This window comes from Salmo salar, chromosome ssa27 (genome assembly GCF_905237065.1).
Source record: "Salmo salar chromosome ssa27, Ssal_v3.1, whole genome shotgun sequence".
NCBI classification, from domain to species: Eukaryota; Metazoa; Chordata; class Actinopteri; order Salmoniformes; family Salmonidae; genus Salmo; species Salmo salar.
Window position 1 is genome coordinate 18,373,037 of NC_059468.1, and position 24,426 is coordinate 18,397,462.

Consider the following 24,426-nt stretch of genomic DNA (forward strand, 5'->3'; position numbering starts at 1 on the left):
GCCTGCCTCCCGTCAGCCTCCTCTCAGCCTCCCTACCTGCCTCCCGTCAGCCTCCGCTCAGCCTCCCTACCTGCCTCCCGTCAGCCTCCTCTCAGCCTCCCTGCCTGCCTCCCGTCAGCCCTGCTGTCAGATGACTGGTCTTGTGATGTGTGTTCTGTGCCCAGAGTGGGGGAGGTCAGCTGATCCTGACATGCCTCCTCGCTTTTTGATCTAGCCCCAAATCTGAGCGTTTTTCTTTTACTATAGACTTGCGCCCCCTGGGTTGCTCACAGAAAGGGACACACACATACAAACTCTCGTAATGGCCAGTGCTATGGAGTAGAATTACATACGCAGACACACTCTCCACCTCTCCTGTGGCTCACACATGGCTGCACCCATAGACGCACAAACTTTTTCTTTTACACACACACACACGTGCATGCTCACAATGACATGTTCATGCGTTGGGTCACGGCATTCACAGCTCTTTGGTGGCAGAGATGGGCATAAAGGGAGAGAATGAGAGCAAGAGGGGTGGAGGCGAGGGTTCCTGAATCATCGTCCTCCTTCTGTCGGTCTCTGGGGTGCCTCCATCAGGTCACGGTCCAAAAATAGCACTGGGCGCCGTTTCAACTTGAAAACCGCCGGCTTCGGGGTTGCAGCCAGCCTCTCTGCCTGCCTGCCACAGAGTGAGATTTTTGTGGGAATACTTGGCCACCTTCCAGGGAGTGTTTTTTTTTTTCTCTCTATCCACCTCCTCCCTCTACTTATTTTTTCCCTCCCTCCCTCCCTCCTTCCCTTCCTCCTCCTCTGTGACTGTCAGATGAGCTAGCTAGCTGTTAGAGGAGACAAGCACATGGGATCCATGTGATTACAGACAGTGTGTGTAAACAACTCAACTTCCTGTTCAAACACAATCACCTCACCTCTCCTGCCAATATCGTGACCACATCATGGACTAGAGCCTGCCTTGATTCTCAACTGGAGAGATGTTTTAGCTCCTCCATGTGTTTTGAGTAGCCAGACGAAGGATTGTGTTTCTGCTGAGATGGATCACACAGCCTCTCTAAAGTGATCTGGTGGGACTGTTTTAGGGTTGTAGCGCCGGACAACGTAACCGGGAAGATTTTAATTTGGCGTTCATTTTTTGACATTTTCCGGGCCTATATGCACATGGTGCTCAGAATGACAGAAGTCATATTTAGATTACGGCCATTCATCTTAACATAGCATGCAACTCCTGTAATGAAGCAGCCAATAAAACATCATTTTCAAACATCTGACAAAATACGATTCGCGGACAACTTCGTTCTAACACCGCACCTGATGCAGGAGGTATATGACAGAAATAAAATATCTGTTACATTCAGGAAGAGGCAACAACTAGGAAGGGTTGCTATGGTAATATGACTGGGATTGTGCCTTTGTCTTCTGGACAAGGAAAGAGAGTTGTTATGAAAACCAATAGAGCAGGAGAGAGATGTGGCTTTCTTTCATCGGCAGCGCGCGTGGCAGAAGGCCTAGCTGATTACTGAGTTGCCGCTGTCAGTGAGAAGCATTTCAAATACGTGCGAAGGTAATGTGTCTTGTGTATGATTTTAAAATGTTGAGGCAAGAAGAAGGGTAGGGGTGTGTGGCCTATAGGTTTCTTTGTTCTGATGTTGACGGGGGGGGCACGCGTTGAAGTAGCCTACCTGGTCTGCTGCGCGCAAATTTAGGAAAATGCCCATTTGGGGATTTCTGGTTGTCTTATCTCACCTCATCCACCATTAATATGCTGAGCGTCAGTCTTATTTTGATTCACCTCACACAGTAAATCAAGGAAGTCTGTTTTTTAAACATAGATTTGCCTAATACTTCCTCACAGTAGGCCTATTTGAGAAATCTTTCCGACGATCTCCTCCTTGGTAATAACCAAGCCTCGGTGTGAAAGAGCAAAATAACATCAATATCAACATCATAAAATACCTTTTGCAAAAACAACTGTCTCTCCCGAGCTCACTGGTGCTGGAAACCCTGGTCTGTTGTCTTCTTGGCTGGACTCTGGTCATGTGGATCCTCTCTGTAGACTTTGGACAGATGAGATGACTGTTGACTTTAGCTGCCCAATATGTCTGAACTGTGCAACCCTCAGTAGCCAAGTGAACATTAACGCTGTGCATAACCAAAACCATATGTTCTACATAAATCCTCTTTCTCCATTCATACTTCCTAGTGTTCTATTTCATTCTGTGGTTCTAATTCTCTCCTCTCTCTTGTTCCAGGACCTCTCTGGTTCCATAGATGACCTGCCGACGGGTACGGAGGGGGCTCTGAGTCCGGGGGTCAGCACGTCGGGGGTGTCCAGTAGCCAGGGGGAACAGAGTAATCCCGCCCAGTCACCCTTCTCCCCTCACACTTCGCCCCACTTGCCTGGCATCCGCGGGCCGTCCCCCTCCCCCGTGGGCTCCCCTGCCAGCGTCACCCCCTCGCGCTCCGGGCCCCTCTCACCTGCTGCTGTGCCAGGTGGGTACAGAGAGAGAGAGAGAGCTACACACACACTTATGATAGAGCCACTGGTTTCCAGAGAGAAGCAGTAATCTACCACATAGTACACGTCCAGCTTCCTAAAGTTGTTGTAAACCACAGCTTTTGTTGTAAGCTTCAGCTTTTGTTGTAAACCACAGCTTTTGTTGTAAGCCACAGCTTTTGTTGTAAGCCACAGCTTTTGTTGTAAACCACAGCTTTTGTTGTAAACCACAGCTTTTGTTGTAAGCCACAGCTTTTGTTGTAAGCCACAGCTTTTGTTGTAAACCTCAGCTTTTGTTGTAAACCTCAGCTTTTGTTGTAAGCCTCAGCTTTTGTTGTAAGCCACAGCTTTTGTTGTAAGCCACAGCTTTTGTTGTAAACCTCAGCTTTTGTTGTAAACCTCAGCTTTTGTTGTAAACCACAGCTTTTGTTGTAAACCACAGCTTTTGTTGTAAGCCACAGCTTTTGTTGTAAGCCACAGCTTTTGTTGTAAACCTCAGCTTTTGTTGTAAACCTCAGCTTTTGTTGTAAGCCACAGCTTTTGTTGTAAACCTCAGCTTTTGTTGTAAGCCACAGCTTTTGTTGTACGAAACAGAAGCATGGTCTGTTTTTTATGATGCCCAGCGTGTCTGAATCTCTCTGATGTCATCACGCAGGTAACCAGATGCCTCCCCGGCCGCCCAGCGTCCATTCAGACGGCATTCTCCACACATCCATGGGCCAGTCAGCCATGGGCCAGGACAGGGGTGAGTATGAAAAGATATAGGTCGTGTTTGAGATCGTTCAGGCTGCAGTCAGGGTAGTCGATCTACAAATCACCTTGCTTTTTTATGGTTTGTTTGGATAAGGACTGATTGACATTCAACACCCGACCTTGATAGGGTTTTAGGAAATGGAACTATATGGCTGCTGTGTGGAAATGAAAGAGTATAGCTAACTTTTTCCTCTCCTCCATCTCTCCCTCTGTCTTTTGTAGTGTACATGCGTAACCCCCAGATGCCTCCCTACGGGTCGCCGCAGCAACCTGGCTCCGCCTTATCCCCTCGCCAGTCATCGGGAGGCCAGATGCATCCTGGGATGGGGCCCTACCCTCAGAACAACTCCATGGGGAACTACGGCCCTCAGGGTGGACAGTACGGACCACAAGGTGAATCCCCGTACACAGCTCGTACACAGTGAAGTCATTAAGTTGGTTCTGTCCCGCTTAACGGTGACCGGCCAAAAGATTCCAGGTCTCTCTTGAAAAGGAGACTAACCCGGTTAAAAGGAGACTAACCCGGTTAAAAGGAGACTAACCCGGTTAAATGGAGACTAACCCGGTTAAAAGGAGACTAACCCGGTTAAAAGGAGACTAACCCGGTTAAAAGGAGACTAACCCGGTTAAAAGGAGACTAACCAGGTTAAAAGGAGACTAACCTGGGTAAATGGAGACTAACCTGGTTAAATGGAGACTAACCTGGTTAAAAGGAGACTAACCTGGTTAAAAGGAGACTAACCTGGGTAAATGGAGACTAACCTGGGTAAATGGAGACTAACCTGGTTAAAAGGAGACTAACCTGGTTAAAAGGAGACAAACCTGGGTAAATGGAGACTAACCTGGTTAAGTAAATGTTAAAGATGCAATATGCAGAAACTGCTCTGCCATTTCCTGGTTGTTAAAATTCTAATAGTTTGCTTAATTTCAGTTTGTGACAAAACAAGCAAGTTTAGTGTAGAGAATCATTGTAACATCTAAACCGCTGTGAAATATATTTTCCATAAGCAAATATATAGTATTTACAGCTCTTTGAAGCTGGTGTACAAAACCGGAAGTAAAAGACGCAAAAATGAAACTTAAGAACGGGAAGCATAGAACAGATCTCCTGTTTCTAAGACTTGCTTTTAATGAGAATGACAGATCTATAACACATTTCTATGTGATTTTGGTTGGGTCGCCCTCCAAAAAAGTTACATATTGCAGCTTTAAGAAGAGAAGGTCTCAACTATGTAGACGTCATACAAACAGATGGCAGATACGCATCGTTTTTTGGCGCTCTGTGTGAGTAAAACCCCTGATGAAGGCTGCATGCTGAAACACCTTGGTTTTAAAGGGATACTTCAGGATTTTGGCAATGAAGCCCTTTAGCTACCTCCCCAGAGTCGGATGAACTTGTGGACACCATTTTTATGTCTGCGTGCAGTTTGATTGCCGAAGTATCCCGTTAACAATGTCCTCCAAGAGCTGCTGAATAATTTTCTCCCAGCTTAGTGGAAGGAGTGGGGGAGGAAGAGAAGGGGGAACATATGCTCCTCCTGATCTTACTGAAGCGGTAGTAGGAGCCATGTGCTCCCTTTCCTGCTTTAAAGTGCTATTGCGGTGACATACACACGGCTCGTCCTGATTTGTAAAGCCATTGATTGTCGAGATAGTAGGAGCACTGTTCTCTCCTTATGTCCTCTCTTATAGCCTAGTATCGCTCTCTGGGCCGTTAAAAAAAAGATCCGAACGTTCAAATCTTTCAAAAGATTTTTCAATTGTCATCCTACAGTCATCACAGCGTTTCTGAGATAGCCTAGATCTAGAGAACCTTTTTGAAGCTGCATCCCTCAGAGGGCTTTCTTCAAGGTCTTTGAAGAAGTATGGAGATGGATTACTCATCGAATCAGACTCCAGCCCAGCATCTACACCCTGTTTCATCAGCTAGCCTGTCAGAATAGAGACCGAGAGAGAGGCGTTATCTGTGGAGTTAAATTTAGATGTGGACCACTGAAACTCCCAGCCAGGTTTCTATATGCCGGAGGCTAGACGGTTTCTGAGGCAGGCTAGGTCTAGATTCACCACAGGCTACATACAACAGGCCTAAAGCTTCACCACAGGTATCGATCTATTTGCTTGAATAAAAGCCTCCTTTTTAAACTCAAATATTAGGCCTATCTGTTAAGTCCTTTTCCTGATTTTGGTTCAATCAAGGCCCCATTTAGGACTCTTGCTGTGTTAGTGTAAGACCTGGGTTGTATTCAGTAAAAATTCAAAGTTTTGAAACCGAGTGAAACAGGGAGGTGCTACGTGGACTTAATAATAAAAGCCATTACGGTGTGCCCTTCTGAACAGCCCCCGGATGTCTCTCTGTCTCTCTCCCCACCCTCCAGGTTACCCCAGACAGCCTGGCTACAGTGGCATGCCCAACGCCAACTACCCTGGTGGTCCGGGGGGCATAAACCCTATGCCAGGCCAGGCTGGTGGGGCGCCGTATGCAGGCATGCCCCCTGGCAGGATGGGTCCGGGTCAGATGGGTGCCCGCCCCTACGGCCCCGGGATGGGCCCCAACATGGGCCCCGGCATGCCTCCACAGGTGACCTCTGGGATGTGCCCCCCTCCAGGCATGAACAGGAAGGGCCCCGGTGGCCCTCCGGATGCAGCCTCTGCCATGCACCACGGAGCCAACTCTATACACAACAGGTAGGCTGCCTGGTCTGCACTCAACAACACTTCCTTACTGCTTTAGGAGACAGGTCAGCGTCGAGTGCCATTCAATATTACATGGTTCATCTCTTTGTTGGAAATTGTGTGTTTGTGTGACCCTGAAAAACCCATTGTTTGATTCTTCCCACTCCCAGGCTCTGCTGTGTGAAAGGAGAGGTCAGGTGTGAGCCAGCCAGCCATCTAAGATGTAGACGAGTTAGGGGAACACAGGGACAGAGAGGAAAGAGAGGTGGCTTATGAGAACAGTGATCCAGGCAGTGAGTCACACAGTTGTTCAGTCAGGAAGTCTGCTGAGTCTCCAAGCAGAGAAACAGAGCCACAGAGAGAAAGACATTAGCCACTGAGCTCCAGAGAAAGACAGACATGTAAAGACAGGCCGGAAACAGACGTGTACATCAGGAGGTAAGACTGGGCCCTGTTCAGTAGGGAGTGAAACATTTTGAAACGGAGAGAAATATTCTTTAAAAAAGAAAGCGTTTTGCTATGGTGTGCCCTACTGAGTGCAACCCAAGTGTTTTCTGAAGATGTTGAGCAGAGAAGGAAGAAAGGGAAGGAGACAAGGCATTTTAGGCAGAAGTGGGCCTCTGTAAGAAAAGGGAGGGATGAGAAATACAGTAAGCAAGCCTCTTATCTCCAAAACAGAATCTTTTCAGGAAATGGGAAAAAACTGCCATATTTTTCCATTGACCAACATACAATTATGAAACTTCAGAAGCTATTTTGAATATATTTTTCATTACGAGGTTTTCATCCGACAGCAACGATATTCTTCGTATATATGTTTTGAATATTGCCATGTTGTTTTTTTAACTGTCATGTATCATAACTAGTGGTGCAACGGATCACAAAACTCACGGTTCGGATCGGAACACGGTTTTGAGTCACGGATCGGATCAGCAAAAAAAAATGGGGAGACAAATATAACTTTGCTTTCCATTTATTACTTAAAGAACACTTAAAGCAAGGACGTTTTCGATGTTTAAATAACATCTTCAAATAAAATATTCAATACTCAATTGTTAAATTAAAGTGCAATATGAGGCATGATACCTTCTTCCTTTGAACAATAGTGAATGAAAAAATAGCCCGTGTCCACTTCATCAAACAAGAGAAGAAAAAGAAAGAAATGCACACCTGAGCTTAACTTCACATTCTGTTTGTAAAAGATGAGGATGTCTACATTGTCTGGGGAGAGGGTAGACCTCTGCAGTCACTATGTCCCCTGCCGTGGAGAACACCCTCTCACTAGGAACTGAAGTGCCAGGCAGCATCTAGCCAATGTGAGGGTATTTACACTCGTTGCTTTTCCACCATGCCAGTGGATCACCATCCACTGGAACGCTGCTTGCTGCCTTGTAGGATGTCACCTCCTCTTTGATGGTGTTGGCAAACATCCTTGCTCATAAAGGTCTCCCCGAAAAGCTCCTTCACGGCAGAATGATTTTGTGGAGGAGATGCCTCTGAGTCTGCTCCTGTCAGCTCTGTGCCCTGACCCTGCAGAAAAAATGACTGGATCTATTAACCTCCCTGGGCGAGCGTCCCACCCTAGTCAACAGCCAGTGGAATCGCGTGGCGCGAAATACAAATACCTCAAAAATGCTACAACTTCAATTTCTCAAACATATGACTATTTTACACCATTTTAAAGACAAGACTCTCGTTAACCTCTATGGGCTATGTGGGACGCAAGCGTCCCACCCCTGGTACACCCAATCAACAACAGGTGAAATATCAAGACCGCCAAATTTGAAAACAATTAAATGTCATAATTCAAATTTCTCAAACATACAACTATCTTACACCCTTTGAAAGATAAACATCTCCTTAATCTAACCACGTTGTCCGATTTCAAAAAGGCTTTACGGCGAAAGCATAAAGTTAGATTATGTTAGGAGAGTACATTGAAAATAGCTGTGTGTAATGTTTTGTCAATTCAAAGACAGGGTCACCAAAAGCAGAAAACCAGCTAAAATGATGCACTAACCTTTGACAATCTCCATCAGATGACACTCCTAGGACATTATGTTAGACAATGCATGCATTTTTTGTTCTATCAAGTTCATATTTATATCCAAAAACAGCGTTTTACTATGGCGTTGATGTTGAGGAAATCGTTTCCCTCCAATAACCGCCAGTCAAGCAGCACAACAAATTAAATAATTACTATTCGAAAACATTGGTAAAATATTATATTGTCATTCAAAGAATTATAGATTTACATCTCTTGAACGCAACCGGATTGCCAGATTTAAAAATAACCTTACTGGGAAATCACACTTTGCAATAATCTGAGCACTGCGCCCAGAAAAATACGCTTTGCGATAGACTAACCGCCATGTTGGAGAGATCTAAAATCGAAAATACTATGTAAATAATCCATTACCTTTGATTCTCTTCATCAGATGTCACTTCCAGGAATCCCAGGTCCATAACAAATGTAGTTTTGTTCGAAAAAGCTCATAATTTATGTCCAAAAAGCTCCGTGTTGTTAGCACATGATCTATGCCAGCCGGACTTCTTGTCATGAACGAGGGGGAAAAAAATATTTACGTTCGTTCAAACATGTCAAACGTTGTATAGCATAAATCATTAGTGCCTTTTTTAACCAGAACATGAATAATATTCAAGGCGGACGTTTGCATTCTCTTTTAAAACGTTTTGGAACGAGAGTACCCAACATGCACTTGCGCGCAAGAGTCTAATCGGCCATCACCGTTCCAAGGCTCTTGTTCGTTCAGTTCTCACAGTATAAGACTTAAAACACTTTCTAAAGACTGGTGACATCTAGTGGAATTCATAGGAAGTGCTCAACAATTAATAAGCCCCTGTGTGTTTCAATGGCATAGGCTTAAAGGTAATTCAACACATCAGGTATCCACTTCCTGTCAGAATTTGTCTCAGGGTTTTGACTGCCATATGAGTTCTGTTATACTTACAGACACCATTCAAACAGTTTTAGAAAATTCAGTGTTTTCTATCCAAACCTGAACAATAATATGCATATTCTAGCTTCTGAGTTGGTGTAGGAGGCAGTTAAAAATGGGCACATGTTTTTTTCAAAATTCTCAATACTGCCCCCTAGCCCCAAGAGGTTATTAATCTAACCACATTGTCCAATTTCAAAAAGGCTTTACAGCGAAAGCAAAACATTAGATTATGTCAGGAGAGTACCCTGCCAAAAATAATCACAGGGCCATTTTCAAAGCAAGCATATATGTCATAAAAACCAAAACCACAGCTAAATGCAGCACTAACCTTTGATGATCTTCATCAGATGACACTCCTAGGACATTATGTTATACAATACATGCATGTTTTGTTCAATCAAGTTCATATTTATATCAAAAACCAGCTTTTTACATTAGCATGTGATGTTCAGAACTAGCATACCCACCGAAAACTTCCGGTGAATTTACTAAATTACTCATGATAAACGTTCACAAAATACATACGAATTTTTTAAAGAATTATAGATACAGAACTCCTTTATGCAATCGCGGTGTCAGATTTTAAAATAGTTTTTCGGCGAAAGCACATTTTGCAATATTCTGAGTACATAGCTCGGCCATCACGGCTAGCTATTTTGACACCCACCAAGTTTGGGACTACCTTTGCTGTTCTTCGTCAGAATGCACTTCCAGGACTTCTACTTCAACAACAAATGTTGTTTTGGTTCCAAATAATCCATAGTTATATTCAAATAGCTGCGTTTTGTTCTTGCGTTCAGGTCACTATCCGAAGGGTGAAGCGCGAGCGCATTTCGTGACAAACAATTTCAAAATATTCCATTACCGTACTTAGAAGCATGTCAAACGCTGTTTAAAATCCATTTTTATGCTATTTTTCTCGTAAAATAGCGATAATATTCCAACCGGGAAACGTTGTATTCATTCAAAGGCTGAAAGAAAAAAATTGTGAATTCTCGTGACCGCGCATCTCCAGTGTCACTGTCCCCAGGCTGACCACTCACAAACTCTCCTGCTGTTCTTCGCCCAGAGACAGCAGACACCCCATTCCACTTTCTGGCGGCTTTAGAGAGCCAATGGGAGCCTTAGAAAGTGTCACGTTACAGCACAGATGCTGTATTTTCGATAGAGATGCAACAGAAGGACAACAAATTGTCAGACAGGGCACTTCCTGTATGGAATCTTCTCAGGTTTTGGCCTGCCATATGAGTTATGTTATACTCACAGACACCATTCAAACAGTTTTAGAAACTTTGGAGTGTTTTCTATCCAAATCTACTAATTATATGCATATTCTCGTTTCTGGGCAAGAGTAGTAACCAGTTTAAATCGGGTACGTTTTTTATCCGGCCGTGCAAATACTGCCCCCTAGCCCCAACAGGTTAAACTAACTCATTATTTATTTTCATAGAACTAGAATTGTGCCAATAACATTTAATATTCCAAATAAAAATTGATGATTCTAATAGCAATAGACTAAGATTAGATTGCGGTATATTTATTAAGTAAGATCACTGTATGTCCTCTGCTGTAGGGCAGGGTCTAGGTGAGACAGGGACTTGAACAGACAGGGACTTGAAGGTAGTCCTGTACATTAGGGGGTATCTGGGGTTCAGGTCCTCTCTAATGGCAGCCTTCACATCTAGTGATGGTGCTGTCTTCCTCACTTGGGGCCATGGATTGTAGAATCCTTGTTTTCAGAGGAAGGATCATGGACACAGACGGTGCAGTTTCAGTGCTCAATAGGGTTGTAACCGTTTTGAGGGGTTTGAGCACCTGGAGGACCTCTGCCACCTTCACGTCATCATCAGACAAGGTGACGATGTCTTTATTTTTCCAGGGTCTTGTCTGTCAGTGCAGAGTATACAGCTGCCTGCTGCTCAAAATAGCTCTCCTACATGTCAGAAGTGGAGTTCCATCTTGTTGTGACATGGTGTATGAGCTTGTGGGTCGGTAGCTGTAACATTTCCTGCTTGGTCTTTAAGCACATGAGCAGCTGTTGTGCTTTGGTGGACAAAGGAAACCACCTTCCTGATCCTCCCAAGGAGACGGTCCATCTGGTTCACTGAGATTCCCCTTTAGGATGCTAAATTGATTACATGTGCAAAGCAAGCTATCTGTGGCCCCAGTCCAGCCTCTCACTGCATTTACTTTGTTCTTGGCATTATCTGTGGTGGTTGGGATATTGTTATTGGGCCTCTCTAGCTTCCACTCTGTGGAAGTTCCTGCAGCAGATTTGTGTCTGTGACTCTCATAGAGGGGGAGTGTCTGTAGCACCGGACTTCATTTCTCTCACTCCTCTGTGGTGTAGTGAACAGTCACGTTGCTTTCTGTTACCCTGGAGGACCACTCCTCTGTGGTGTAGTGAACAGTCACAGTCACGTAGCTTTCTGTTACCCTGGAGGTCCACTCCTCTGTGGTGTAGTGAACAGTCACGTAGCTTTCTGTTACCCTGGAGGACCACTCCTCTGTGGTGTAGTGAACAGTCACGTAGCTTTCTGTTACCCTGGAGGTCCACTCCTCTGTGGTGTAGTGAACAGTCACGTAGCTTTCTGTTACCCTGGAGGACCACTCCTCTGTGGTGTAGTGAACAGTCACGTAGCTTTCTGTTACCCTGGAGGTCCACTCCTCTGTGGTGTAGTGAACAGTCACGTAGCTTTCTGTTGTCCTGGAGGTCCACTCCTCTGTGGTGTAGTGAACAGTCACGTAGCTTTCTGTTACCCTGGAGGTCCACTCCTCTGTGGTGTAGTGAGCAGTCACAGTCACGTAGCTATCTGTTACCCTGGAGGTCCACTCCTCTGTGGTGTAGTGAACAGTCACAGTCACGTAGCTTTCTGTTACCCTGGAGGTCCACTCCTCTGTGGTGTAGTGAACAGTCACGTAGCTTTCTGTTACCCTGGAGGTCCACTCCTCTGTGGTGTAGTGAGCAGTCACAGTCACGTAGCTTTCTGTTACCCTGGAGGTCCACTCCTCTGTGGTGTAGTGAACAGTCACGTAGCTTTCTGTTACCCTGGAGGTCTACTCCTCTGTGGTGTAGTGAACAGTCACAGTCATGTAGCTTTCTGTTACCGTGGAGGTCCACTCCTCTGTGGTGTAGTGAACAGTCACGTAGATTTCTGTTACCCTGGAGGTCCACTCCTATGTGGTGTAGTGAACAGTCACAGTCACGTAGCTTTCTGTTACCCTGGAGGTCCACTCCTCTGTGGTGTAGTGAACAGTCACGTAGCTTTCTGTTACCCTGGAGGTCCACTCCTCTGTGGTGTAGTGAACAGTCACAGTCACGTTGTTTTCTTTTACCCTGGAGGTCCACTCCTCTGTGGTGTAGTGAACAGTCACGTTGCTTTCTGTTACCCTGGAGGTCCACTCCTCTGTGGTGTAGTGAACAGTCACGTTGCTTTCTGTTACCCTGGAGGTCCACTCCTCTGTGGTGTAGTGAACAGTCACGTAGCTTTCTGTTACCCTGGAGGTCCACTCCTCTGTGGTGTAGTGAACAGTCACAGTCACGTATCTTTCTGTTACCCTGGAGGTCCACTCCTCTGTGGTGTAGTGAACAGTCACGTAGCTTTCTGTTACCCTGGAGGTCCACTCCTCTGTGGTGTAGTGAACAGTCACGTAGCTTTCTGTTACCCTGGAGGTCCACTCCTCTGTGGTGTAGTGAACAGTCACAGTCACGTAGCTTTCTGTTACCCTGGAGGTCCACTCCTCCGTGGTGTAGTGAACAGTCACGTAGCTTTCTGTTACCCTGGAGGTCTACTCCTCTGTGGTGTAGTGAACAGTCACAGTCACGTAGCTTTCTGTTACCCTGGAGGTCCACTCCTCTGTGATGTAGTGAACAGTCACAGTCACGTAGCTTTCTGTTACCCTGGAGGTCCACTCCTCTGTGGTGTAGTGAGCAGTCACAGTCACGTAGCTTTCTGTTACCCTGGAGGTCCACTCCTCTGTGGTGTAGTGAGCAGTCACAGTCACGTAGCTTTCTGTTACCCTGGAGGTCCACTCCTCTGTGGTGTAGTGAGCAGTCACAGTCACGTACCTTTCTGTTACCCTGGAGGTCCACTCCTCTGTGGTGTAGTGAACAGTCACAGTCACGTAGCTTTCTGTTACCCTGGAGGTCCACTCCTCTGTGGTGTAGTGAACAGTCACAGTCACGTAGCTTTCTGTTACCCTGGAGGTCCACTCCTCTGTGGTGTAGTGAACAGTCACAGTCACGTAGCTTTCTGTTACCCTGGAGGTCCACTCCTCTGTGGTGTAGTGAACAGTCACAGTCACGTAGCTTTCTGTTACCCTGGAGGTCCACTCCTCTGTGGTGTAGTGAACAGTCACGTTGCTTTCTGTTACCCTGGAGGTCCACTCCTCTGTGGTGTAGTGAACAGTCACAGTCACGTAGCTTTCTGTTACCCTGGAGGTCCACTCCTCTGTGGTGTAGTGAACAGTCACAGTCACGTATCTTTCTGTTACCCTGGAGGTCCACTCCTCTGTGGTGTAGTGAACAGTCACAGTCACATAGCTTTCTGTTACCCTGGAGGTCCACTCCTCTGTGGTGTAGTGAACAGTCACGTAGCTTTCTGTTACCCTGGAGGTCCACTCCTCTGTGGTGTAGTGAGCAGTCACAGTCACGTAGCTATCTGTTACCCTGGAGGTCCACTCCTCTGTGGTGTAGTGAACAGTCACAGTCACGTAGCTTTCTGTTACCCTGGAGGTCCACTCCTCTGTGGTGTAGTGAACAGTCACGTAGCTTTCTGTTACCCTGGAGGTCCACTCCTCTGTGGTGTAGTGAGCAGTCACAGTCACGTAGCTTTCTGTTACCCTGGAGGTCCACTCCTCTGTGGTGTAGTGAACAGTCACGTAGCTTTCTGTTACCCTGGAGGTCTACTCCTCTGTGGTGTAGTGAACAGTCACAGTCATGTAGCTTTCTGTTACCGTGGAGGTCCACTCCTCTGTGGTGTAGTGAACAGTCACGTAGATTTCTGTTACCCTGGAGGTCCACTCCTATGTGGTGTAGTGAACAGTCACAGTCACGTAGCTTTCTGTTACCCTGGAGGTCCACTCCTCTGTGGTGTAGTGAACAGTCATGTAGCTTTCTGTTACCCTGGAGGTCCACTCCTCTGTGGTGTAGTGAACAGTCACAGTCACGTTGCTTTCTGTTACCCTGGAGGTCCACTCCTCTGTGGTGTAGTGAACAGTCACGTTGCTTTCTGTTACCCTGGAGGTCCACTCCTCTGTGGTGTAGTGAACAGTCACGTTGCTTTCTGTTACCCTGGAGGTCCACTCCTCTGTGGTGTAGTGAACAGTCACGTAGCTTTCTGTTACCCTGGAGGTCCACTCCTCTGTGGTGTAGTGAACAGTCACAGTCACGTATCTTTCTGTTACCCTGGAGGTCCACTCCTCTGTGGTGTAGTGAACAGTCACGTAGCTTTCTGTTACCCTGGAGGTCCACTCCTCTGTGGTGTAGTGAACAGTCACGTAGCTTTCTGTTACCCTGGAGGTCCACTCCTCTGTGGTGTAGTGAACAGTCACAGTCACGTAGCTTTCTGTTACCCTGGAGGTCCACTCCTCCGTGGTGTAGTGAACAGTCACGTAGCTTTCTGTTACCCTGGAGGTCTACTCCTCTGTGGTGTAGTGAACAGTCACAGTCACGTAGCTTTCTGTTACCCTGGAGGTCCACTCCTCTGTGATGTAGTGAACAGTCACAGTCACGTAGCTTTCTGTTACCCTGGAGGTCCACTCCTCTGTGGTGTAGTGAGCAGTCACAGTCACGTAGCTTTCTGTTACCCTGGAGGTCCACTCCTCTGTGGTGTAGTGAACAGTCACAGTCACGTAGCTTTCTGTTACCCTGGAGGTCCACTCCTCTGTGGTGTAGTGAGCAGTCACAGTCACGTAGCTTTCTGTTACCCTGGAGGTCCACTCCTCTGTGGTGTAGTGAGCAGTCACAGTCACGTAGCTTTCTGTTACCCTGGAGGTCCACTCCTCTGTGGTGTAGTGAACAGTCACGTAGCTTTCTGTTACCCTGGAGGTCCACTCCTCTGTGGTGTAGTGAACAGTCACGTAGCTTTCTGTTACCCTGGAGGTCCACTCCTCTGTGGTGTAGTGAACAGTCACGTAGCTTTCTGTTACCCTGGAGGTCCACTACTCTGTGGTGTAGTGAACAGTCACAGTCACGTATCTTTCTGTTACCCTGGAGGTCCACTCCTCTGTGGTGTAGTGAACAGTCACAGTCACGTAGCTTTCTGTTACCCTGGAGGTCCACTCCTCTGTGGTGTAGTGAACAGTCACGTAGCTTTCTGTTACCCTGGAGGTCCACTCCTCTGTGGTGTAGTGAACAGTCACGTTGCTTTCTGTTACCCTGGAGGTCCACTCCTCTGTGGTGTAGTGAACAGTCACGTTGCTTTCTGTTACCCTGGAGGTCCACTCCTCTGTGGTGTAGTGAACAGTCACGTAGCTTTCTGTTACCCTGGAGGTCCACTCCTCTGTGGTGTAGTGAACAGTCACAGTCACGTAGCTTTCTGTTACCCTGGAGGTCCACTCCTCTGTGGTGTAGTGAACAGTCACAGTCACGTAGCTTTCTGTTACCCTGGAGGTCCACTCCTCTGTGGTGTAGTGAACAGTCACGTAGCTTTCTGTTACCCTGGAGGTCTACTCCTCTGTGATGTAGTGAGCGGTCATAGTCACGTAGCTTTCTGTTACCCTGGAAGTCCACCCGTCTGTGGTGTAGTGAGCAGTCACGTAGCTTTCTGTTACCCTGGAGGTCCACTCCTCTGTGGTGTAGTGAACAGTCACGTAGCTTTCTGTTACCCTGGAGGTCCACTCCTCTGTGGTGTAGTGAGCAGTCACAGTCACGTAGCTTTCTGTTACCCTGGAGGTCCACTCCTCTGTGGTGTAGTGAACAGTCACAGTCACGTAGCTTTCTGTTACCCTGGAGGTCCACTCCTCTGTGGTGTAGTGAACAGTCACGTAGCTTTCTGTTACCCTGGAGGTCCACTCCTCTGTGGTGTAGTGAACAGTCACGTAGCTTTCTGTTACCATGGAGGTCCACTTCTCTGTGGTGTAGTGAACAGTCACGTAGCTTTCTGTTACCCTGGAGGTCCACTCCTCTGTGGTGTAGTGAACAGTCATGTAGCTTTCTGTTACCCTGGAGGTCTACTCCTCTGTGATGTAGTGAGCGGTCATAGTCACGTAGCTTTCTGTTACCCTGGAAGTCCACCCGTCTGTGGTGTAGTGAGCAGTCACGTAGCTTTCTGTTACCCTGGAGGTCCACTCCTCTGTGGTGTAGTGAGCAGTCAGAGTCACACAGGTTTCCGTTACCCTGGAGGTCCACTCCTCTGTGGTGTAGTGAGCAGTCACGTAGCTTTCTGTTACCCTGGAGGTCCACTCCTCTGTGGTGAGGGCAACAGAGGATGCCTTGGATAATTCGTTGACAATTTTGACATTTTCCTGTTCATAAAGATCTGGCACGATCTTCATGCTGAAGAGGATTTCCTAGCGTGGCTGAAGCACTTTCACCATATTTTTAAACCCTTTGTTTTCCACAACAGAGTATGGCCTCATGTCTGCAACGATAAACATCCCAATAGATTTGGTGATGGCTTCAGCCCGGTCTGATTCTGCAGCAAAGGGCTTAAATGTTGCGGTGAGATGTTGTTGTCTCTTGGCTGACTTGGCTCCTGTCACTCACCAGGGTGATGACGTTTTAAATGTGTGACCATGCTCCCTGTATTTCCCTGATCATACGGCTTTCTTGTGTTAACATTGCCTACACACCGTAATGCTGTTGTCCACCACCCTTCTTCCGTCATCATATTTGACAGGGAAGCCAAAATGCAATTGATCCGCGGTCCACATGCGTGCCGAACTGTGGGGGGGTGATCCGTACGGTCCACATGCGTGCCGAACTGTGGGGGGGTGGTGATCCGTACGGTCCATATGCGTGCCGAACTGTGGGGGGGTGATCCGTACGGTCCGTTACACCACTAATCGTAACCATTGTGAATGGTTTTATGTTGTCGTCTCCCCCTCCCACCTTTCCAGGCCTCCAGGTTACCCCCCCAATATGCCCCATGGAGCAGGGTCTCCGTATGGCCCTGGGCCAGGGGCCATCAACAGCATGCAAGGTATGATGAACCAGGGAGGACCCTACGGAGGAGGGCCAATGGGAGGAAACATGGCCAACAACACACCTGGTGAGTCTGGACAAGATATTCAGTCTGTGGTTAGTCTGGACATTTTTAATCACCCAACTCAAGTGGACAAAAGATTGCTTTTGGCATATCATCTGACGTGATATTGGATTGAAATGTTACCCCCTGATTTGTTCTCCATCTGCCAGGCATGGCTCCTAGCCCTGAGTTTGGCATCGATGTCAAACTGAACCCAGCCCAGAAGATGAACAACAAGGTGGACGGCACGCCCAAACCTGAAACCAAGAAGGTAAAGAAGGTTTGTGGTCACTGACTTGTGGTACTGAATGATACAGTCAGAATGAGAGAGCTGCATGGTTGTGTTTGTGCATGGAAATAGAATCCCTAGAACAGCCAAAGCCCCTCTGACCGTGGCAATTTGACTGGTAACCTCATGGGTACACTCAATATGGCTGAGCTGGTATTGTGATTGGGATTCTACTTCTATGAGGTAGTGAGTGGAAGTAAGTTGAAGTCATTGGTGAATATCAAGCCAAATCCTCACCACTTCCCCCCCATCTCCCTCTTTCAGAAGTCCAACTCTTCCACCACGACCAATGAGAAGATAACCCGTCTGTATGAGCTGGGTCCGGAGCTGGAGAGGAGGACGTGGGTAGACCGGTACCTGGCGTTCGCTGAGGAGAAGGCCATGGGCATGACCAACCTTCCCGCCGTGGGACGCAAACCTCTGGACCTCTTCAGACTTTACGTCTCGGTCAAAGAGATCGGAGGCCTCACACAGGTCAGTGGTATTTGCAGTATTTGTGTTTAGTGTGTTATTGTGTGTGTGTGTGTGTGTGTGTCTATTTATCTCTCTGTTTTAGTACACTGTCGTTATTTGCCTGATAATCTTGTGTTATTGTCATTTTATTTTTCTACAGCTGTAAAGAGTTGTTCTATGCCCGAACATCACATATTTACATATCATCGTTCCTTCCGCCCACCAGGTGAACAAGAATAAGAAGTGGAGGGAGCTGTCCACCAACCTGAACGTGGGCACGTCCAGCAGCGCCGCCAGCTCTCTGAAGAAGCAGTACATCCAGTGTCTGTACGCCTTCGAGTGCAAGATCGAACGTGGCGAGGACCCGCCCCCAGATCTCTTCACTGACGCCAAAAAGACCACCCAGCCCAAGATTCAGCCCCCCAGCCCAGGTCAGTGTTCTGTCTGTCAGCCCCCCAGCCCAGGTCAGTGTTCTGTCTGTCAGCCCCCCAGCCCAGGTCAGTGTTCTGTCTGTCAGCCCCCCAGCCCAGGTCAGTGTTCTGTCTGTCAGCCCCCCAGCCCAGGTCAGTGTTCTGTCTGTCTGCCCCAGCCCAGGTCAGTGTTCTGTCTGTCTGCCCCCCAGCCCAGGTCAGTGTCTGTCTGTCAGCCCCCCAGCCCAGGTCAGTGCTCTGTCTGTCTGTCTGTCTGTCTGTCTGTCCCCCAGCCCAGGTCAGTGCTGTGTCTGTGTGTCTGTCTGTCAGCCCCCCAGCCCAGGTCAGTGCTCTGTCTGTCTGTCTGTCTGTCTGTCTGTCTGTCTGTCCCCCAGCCCAGGTCAGTGCTGTGTCTGTGTGTCTGTCTGTCAGCCCCCCAGCCTAGGTCAGTGCTCTGTCTGTCTGTCTGTCTGTCTGTCTGTCTGTCTGTCTGTCTGTCTGTCTGTCTGTCTGTCTGTCTGTCTGTCTGTCTGTCTGTATGTCTGTCTGTCTGTCCCCCAGCCCAGGTCAGTGCTGTGTCTGTCTGTCTGTCTGTCTGTCTGTCTGTCTGTCTGTCTGTCTGTCTGTCTGTCTGTCTGTCTGTCTGTCTGTCTGTCTGTCTGTCTGTCAGCCCCCCAGCCCAGGTGTCTGTCTGTCTGTCTGTCTGTCTGTCTGTCTGTCTGTCTGTCTGTCTGTCTGTCTGTCTGCCCCCCAGCCCAGGTCAGTGCTGTGTGTGTCCTGAGTATTTGACTTTGTCTGTGTGTGTGTGTGTGTGTGTGTGTGTGTGTGTGTGTGTGTGTGTGTGTGTGTGTGTGTGTGTGTGTGTCAGCCCCTAGTCCATGTCAGTGCCGGATACTCAAACTAGTACTTCACATCCCCTCCCATACCGACTCTGTTCAGTTTGACTTATAGAAAGTTACGTTGATTTAAATGGAATGAGTGAAAGAGTGTTTGGTTTCTCCAGTCTCTTGAGGTTCTTGCGGTTACTGTGCTGTTTATCATATCCAATGCATTCGGAAGGTATTCAGACCCCGTTACAGCCTTATTCTAAAATTGATTGTTTTAAAAATCCCCTCAATCTACACATAATACCTCATAATGACAACAAAAAAACAGGTTAAATGTTTATTTAATTTTTTATCACATTTACATAAGTATTCAGACACTTTACTCAGTACTTTGTTGAAGCACCTTTGGCAGTGATTACAGCCTGGAGTCTTATTGGGTATGACGCTACAAGCTTGGAACACCTGTATTTGGGGAGTTTCTCCCATTCTTCTCTGCAGATCCTCTCGAGATCTGTCAGGTTGGATGAGGAGCGTCGCTGCACAGCTATTTTCAGTCTGGGCTTTGACTGGGCCACTCAAGGACATTCAGAGACTTGTCCCAAAGCCACTCCTGCTTTGTCTTGGCTGTGTGCTTAGGATCGTTGCTCGCCCCAGTCTGAGGTCCTGAGCGCTCTGGAGCAGGTTTTCATCAAGGATCTCTCTGTACTATGCTCCGTTCATCTTTCCCTTGATCCTGACTAGTCTCCCAGTCCCTGCTGCTGAAAAACATCCCCACAGCATGACGCTGCCACCACCATGCTTCACCGTAGGGATGGTACCAGGTTTCCTCCGGACTTGACACTTGGCATTCAGGCCAAAGAGTTCAATCTTGGTTTCATCAGACCAGAGAATCTTGTTTCTCATGGTCTGAGAGTCCTTTAGGTGCCTTTTGGCAAACTCCAAGAGGGCTGTCGTGCCTTTTACTGAGGAGTGGCTTCCGTCTGGCCACTCTACCATAAAGGCCTGCTTGGTGGAGGGCTGCAGAGATGGTTGTCCTTCTGGAAGGTTCTCCCATCTCCACAGAGGAACTCTGGTTCATCGGGTTCTTGGTCACCTCCCTGACCAAGACCCTTCTCCCCCGATTGCTCAGTTTGGCCGGGCAGCCAGCTCTAGGAAGAGTCTTGGTGGTTCCAAACTTCTTCCATTTAAGAATGATGGAGGCCACTCTGTTCTTGGGGACCTTCAATGCTGCAGAAATGTTTTGGTTCCCTTCCCTAGATCTGTGCCTCGACACAATCCTGTCTCGGAGCTCTATGGACAATTCCTTTGACCTAATGGCTTGGTTTTTGCTCTGACATGCACTGTCAACTGTGGGACCTTATATAGACAGGTGTGTGCTTGTCCAAATCATCTCCAATCAGTTGATTGTTCCACTGGTGTACTCTTATCCAGTTGTAGAAACATCTCAAGGATGATCAGTGGAAACAGGATGCTCCTGAGCTCAATTACGAGTCTCACAGCAAGGGGTGTGTGTGTGTGTGTGTGTGTGTGTGTGTGTGTGTGTGTGTGTGTGTGTGTGTGTGTGTTCGTTCATTCTTATACATTTGCATAAATAACAAACATTTTAAACGTTTTTCGCTTTGTCATTGTGGTATTGTGTGTAGAAGAGAATGTGTGATGAGGGGAAAACAATTATTTAATCGGTTTTAGAATAAGGCTGTAACGTAACAAAATGTGGAAAAAGGGGTCTGAATACTTTCTGAAGGGGCTGTAGATCTCTCGTGTCCCTCCCCATATAACTGGGCCATAATCTTATTTTACTGTGTCCTATGAATTGTAAAGTTAAAAGGCAAACTTAGAACGTGGTCCGTCATCTCCTCTATAAATTACCGTCTTTTTGGCTGATGATAAACAACCTGGAAACGATAGTGTCGCCAAGGTAGCATGTCACAGGCTAGCATGTCACAGTTTCATGAGCATATCTGGGGGAACACTTCCTGGCATTTACCAAAGTGTGTGTGTGTGTGAAGACGAGGTGGGGAATCGACGTGTCCTTTAGCCTGGTGTGTGTTGGTCACTTAGGTGTGTGTCTTCTCCTGGATGCAACTTCCCTTTGCAGCCTCAGACCACCAAGACTTTATTCTAAACATGCTGGTATGCTGAGGCCGTGCTGTGGTTGTCTATGACAGACAGACTGTGTTGGTTCCATGGTTCCTCATCGTCTAATGCTGGAGGTTAATGGGGCTGTCCTCAGTGATCTGCTCCCCCTGCATATCTCCTCAGGAGGGTGTTGTGTTCTGGAGAGGCTGGTCTTTTGGTATCACTGTCAGCCTGGCAGACACACCATGAACACATGATGCCAGAGCCAGCCACGTGCTCCTCAACAGTCTGCTCTGCTGCTCTGCTGCTCTGGCCAAGCCAAGGATGGGCTGTCATATCAGGGTGCAGTGAGTCAGAGCTAGGAGGGATGGGAGAGGTTATGGGGGTGCAGGGAGTCAGAGCCAGGAGGGATGGGGTGGGGAGAGGTTATGGGGGTGCAGGGAGTCAGAGCCAGGAGGGATGGGAGAGGTTATGGGGGTGCAGGGAGTCAGAGCCAGGAGGGATGGGGTGGGAGAGGTTATGGGGGTGCAGGGAGTCAGAGCCAGGAGGGATGGGAGAGGTTATGGGGGTGCAGGGAGTCAGAGCCAGGAGGGATGGGAGAGGTTATGGGGGTGCAGGGAGTCAGAGCCAGGAGGGATGGGGTGGGAGAGGTTATGGGGGTGCAGGGAGTCAGAGCCAGGAGGGATGGGGTGGGGAGAGGTTATGGGGGTGCAGGGAGTCAGAGCCAGGAGGGATGGGAGAGGTTATGGGGGTGCAGGGAGTCAGAGCTAGGAGGGATGGGGTGGGGAGAGGTTATGGGGGTGCAGGGAGTCAGAGCCAGGAGGGATGGGGAGAGGTTATGGGGGTGCAGGGAGTCAGAACCAGGAGGGATGGGGAGAGGTTATGGGGGTGCAGGGAGTCAGAGCCAGGAGGGATGGGGAGAGGTTATGGGGTTGCAGGGAGTCAGAACCAGGAGGGATGGGAGAGGTTATGGGGGTGCAGGGAGTCAGAGCCAGGAGGGATGGGGAGAGGTTATGGGGGTGCAGGGAGATCCTCTGTGGTGGGGAATAAGTGCCAGGCTGGGGGAGAGGGACGAGGGGTGAGGAAGGGGGAGAGGGGTGCAGGGGAGATTGTGTGTGTGTGGTGGGAAGTCAATGCCAGAGGGGTGGGTAGTTGGGAGGAGAGGGGTGAGGAGGGGTGCAGGGGAGATCTCTCTGATGGGGAGTATGTCTGCTGGCAGCCCCTCAATAGTAAGAAGACAGGTAGGGGGGGTTGTTGATTCCCTCCATTACTAGCTGTTACTACTGCAGGGCCTGGTGTCTGGTTCCTGGCCCACGGCTTCACAGGCAACCCCCCCCCCCCCCTCCCTGGAGCTCTGTGCTGAGCCAGAAAATGATGAATGGGAAAAGAGGTTGTGTGTGTGTGTGTGTGTGTGTGTAAAGTCACACGCTTATTTTTTTCCTCCCTGGCCTGCTGTCTTTTTTTTCTCCTTTCCCGAGATTCCCCCCTTTCACCCCCCTCCTCCTCCTCCCACTCTCTTCAGCTGTAGTAGAGGGAAGTCCCTGCACGGAGGGAGGGAGGGAGGGAGGGAGGGAGGGAGGGAGGGAGGGAGGAGGGAGGGAGGGAGGGCAGGCAGATTGATGTTTGCACTGCAATGTGTGAGAAAATGTGAATAACTGTGACCTGTCAATGACCGTGTGTGTGTGTGTGTGTGTGTGTGTGTGTGTGTGTGTGTGTGTGTGTGTGTGTGTGTGTGTGTGTGTGTGTGTGTGTGTGTGTGTGTGTGTGTGTGTGTGTGTGTGTGTAAATGAATGAAACACATGACTCATCCGACAGGCATGCTAATAGTGAGAAGGCATGAGCTGGGCAAAAAGACGAGAGCCACACACACACACTGGACCATGTGGTAATCTGACAGTCTGACTTTACCTCAGTGTTTCCTGGTGACTTTGTGATGCCAGCAGCAAGGCATGCTGAGATGTGCTGAAGTGTTCAGCACCGGTGTGTGTGTGTGTGTGTGTGTGTGTAGCACGGGAATGAGTTAATAGGGTTTGAGCTAGCCAACAGCAGCAGCATGGGAGGGAGAGATACGGTTTAGTCTCTTAACATGGCTGGACTCTCTTTCTCTCACTGAGTCTCTTCTATAACACAGCTGAAGCTGTGCATGGGCGTTCAGTGGGATTCAGCGCTGTGACGTGTGTGTGTGTGTGACTAAAATGTGCGTATCTCGACCGTGTGTGTGTTGCAGCTGGGTCTGGATCTCTGCAGGGCCCCCAGACCCCCCAGTCCACCAGCAGTTCCATGGCGGAGGGGGGAGACCAGAAGCCCCCTACCCCAGCCTCCACCCCTCACAGCCAGATGCCCCCCATGCCCGTCAGGTACCTATGACACACACTCAACTACTGTCTGAAAACATCCTCTCTCTGCTACACCTGACAACAATCTCCTACCCTTCCCCTCCATTCAAGGGGAACCAAACTAACAACACAATTCAACATGTTATTTAGCTCGTTTGTTTTTTGGGTAATTAAATCTGTTTTTCTCTCTTTTTAAATGCCTCTCTTTCCCTCCTCCCTTTTCTCCCCTCCTCCTCCCTCCCTCTCTCCCCTCCTCCCTGTAGGCTGCAGGACCCGTTTGCAGACGGGGTTGACCCGGCATTTGCCAGACGGAACTCTATGACCCCCAACAGCTACCAGCCTGGGATGGGCGGTCCGGAGATGATGGGCAACATGGGGCCCTACGAATCCAACAAGGACCCCTTTGGTGGCATGAGGAAAGGTGAGCGATAGGTCTAACTGGCTTTTAGAGATGTTATTTGGAAATAAGGAAAATGATTCAACAATACTGTACGAAGACTCTGAGTATGTTGTATATCATGTGTGGCTGAGTTGGTTAAGAGCGTGGTGCTAACAACACCAAGAGTGTTGGTTGTGCTGGGCTCTAACCATCTGCTAAGTGGCCTAGACAGACTTGTCCCATACAATAGACATTGAGACATTGTTCAACCCTAACTCTCTGCAGCTGGAGAGCAATTCATGACTCCAGGGCCGGGCCCTAACAGTGGTATGGAGGGGCAGTTCAACAGAGGCCCCCCAGGGCCCATGGGCCCCAACATGCAGATGGGTCCGAGACAACAGTACCCCTACGGACCTGGATATGACAGGAGACAGGAGCCAGGGATGGGTCCTGACGGCAGTATGGGTCCTGGGGCCCCCCAGCCCAACCTGATGCCTTCAGGGGCCGACTCGGGGATGTACTCCCCTAGCCGACCCCCACCGCAGCAACGGTCAGTACCTCAAACTGGGCTACCGTAATTTCCG

General features: G+C 48.5%; 1 protein-coding gene across 2 annotated transcripts in view; it reads left to right on the top strand.

The window, feature by feature from the left end:
* Positions 1–24,426, top strand: part of LOC106588635 (AT-rich interactive domain-containing protein 1A) — a 134,838-nt gene that overhangs the window by 102,843 nt on the left and 7,569 nt on the right. The window contains exons 5-15 of one of the 2 annotated variants that reach the window (XM_045709601.1): positions 2,247–2,487; positions 3,147–3,236; positions 3,467–3,637; positions 5,620–5,929; positions 16,942–17,093; positions 17,240–17,349; positions 17,623–17,832; positions 18,038–18,242; positions 23,355–23,484; positions 23,727–23,884; positions 24,128–24,392. In XM_045709601.1, coding sequence (XP_045565557.1) covers positions 2,247–2,487; positions 3,147–3,236; positions 3,467–3,637; positions 5,620–5,929; positions 16,942–17,093; positions 17,240–17,349; positions 17,623–17,832; positions 18,038–18,242; positions 23,355–23,484; positions 23,727–23,884; positions 24,128–24,392 — 2,042 coding nt within the window. The remainder of the gene's footprint in view (positions 1–2,246; positions 2,488–3,146; positions 3,237–3,466; positions 3,638–5,619; positions 5,930–16,941; positions 17,094–17,239; positions 17,350–17,622; positions 17,833–18,037; positions 18,243–23,354; positions 23,485–23,726; positions 23,885–24,127; positions 24,393–24,426) is intronic. The other variant, XM_045709602.1, reaches the window with a different exon arrangement.